General features: G+C 50.0%; 1 protein-coding gene across 1 annotated transcript in view; it reads left to right on the forward strand.

The window, feature by feature from the left end:
• Positions 1-61: 61 nt before the first annotated feature.
• The window catches only part of LOC104079090 (chromosome unknown open reading frame, human C9orf114), a gene marked incomplete at its 5' end in the record, with an annotated part of 4832 nt that continues 3598 nt past the window's right edge, over positions 62-1295 (forward strand). The window contains 2 exons of the mRNA XM_009580989.1: positions 62-181; positions 502-662. Coding sequence (XP_009579284.1) covers positions 62-181; positions 502-662 — 281 coding nt within the window. The remainder of the gene's footprint in view (positions 182-501; positions 663-1295) is intronic.

Genomic DNA, 1295 nt, shown 5'->3' on the forward strand with positions numbered 1-1295 from the left:
CCCTCGTGCTCCGAGGGCCCACGGCTCGGTGTTTAAAGCGAGAGGCCGTTCTGCGTTCCAGGGAAAGCGGAGAAGAAAAAGTGGAAGGAAATGAAGCTACTGAGGAAACTGGAAAAACAGCGGGTGCGGGAGCTGGCAGAAAAACAAGCCGAGCAGCAGGAGGAGCAGACGGAGGACAAAGGTGATGCCGCTGTGAGGCGGTGGGGAGGCCTGGGTTGAAACTGGAGGGACTTGGTGGTTAAAAATCAGTTTTACCTGTCGATAGGAAAGGTGACGCTTCGCAGGTCTGATACAGATCAATCCACGTGCATCAACAGGCACGAGCACAATGCAGCGAGCAGTGCACGACAGACTTTTCTTAAGAGAAAACCTGTGATTAAAATCTAAGAAACAGAGGTTGCTTTTTTTCTCCCACCACAACTGCAGTTGAAGCAGTAAATAAAATGCTGTACGTGCTGCTGTCGCGCTGTGGCTCTCGTCTGATGGCACTCTGTTCCCCAGGGCGTCACTACACGCTGAGCGTAGCCCTGCCAGGCTCTATCTTGAACAACGCCCAGTCTCTGGAGCTGCGGACATACCTCGCTGGACAGATTGCTCGGGCCTGTGCCATCTTCTGCGTGGATGAGATCGTAGTGTTTGACGAGCATGGAGAAGATGTAAAGTAAGGAGGAGCCATCTTGTTCTGCAGAAGGCATTTCCTCTCTGCTTCCTGTTTCTTCAGTCTTTTATTAAGCTGAGACCAGCAAAGAACTGTGTGTTCTCAAGCAAATGCTTGAGCCTCTCTCAAATGCCAGGATTACAGGGACCCCTATACCACTGGACAAAGATGTTGACTTAACTGCCCTGGCAACTGGGATCACTTATCCCAGCATGGGAATGACAAAGCAGCAGGAGGTCAAGTCCTCCTATACTCTGAAATCTTGCTGTGGAGGGACAGGGCATGCCTATATCCTTATGGAAGACAAATTCCTGACCTTCAGCTTTTCAACCTGAACCTACATCTGTGTTAACTGGCCAAGCCACGCAATCCTGCAGCATCCAACTGCCAGGTTGTGTCAATACACAAAGATCTAAAACAAAACTGAGGAAGATACTTGGCTTAGAGAGAGAGTTCCAAATATGATTTGGAACAGTCTCTACCTCTGGAGTAGCCCTTTTATAAGGCGGCCCATTTATTTCTTAGGGATGGAGGGTGCTGCTATTTTTGGATTAAGGAGCAAGGCTTGGTCTTCTGGAGACCTGGCCATTTGGGGCTGTGCAGTCTTATGCTGAGTTCACAGGCTGCCCTCTTTCCC

The sequence above is a fragment of the Fulmarus glacialis genome, unplaced genomic scaffold (genome assembly GCF_000690835.1).
Source record: "Fulmarus glacialis isolate BGI_N327 unplaced genomic scaffold, ASM69083v1 scaffold44700, whole genome shotgun sequence".
In the NCBI taxonomy this organism is placed as follows: domain Eukaryota; kingdom Metazoa; phylum Chordata; class Aves; order Procellariiformes; family Procellariidae; genus Fulmarus; species Fulmarus glacialis.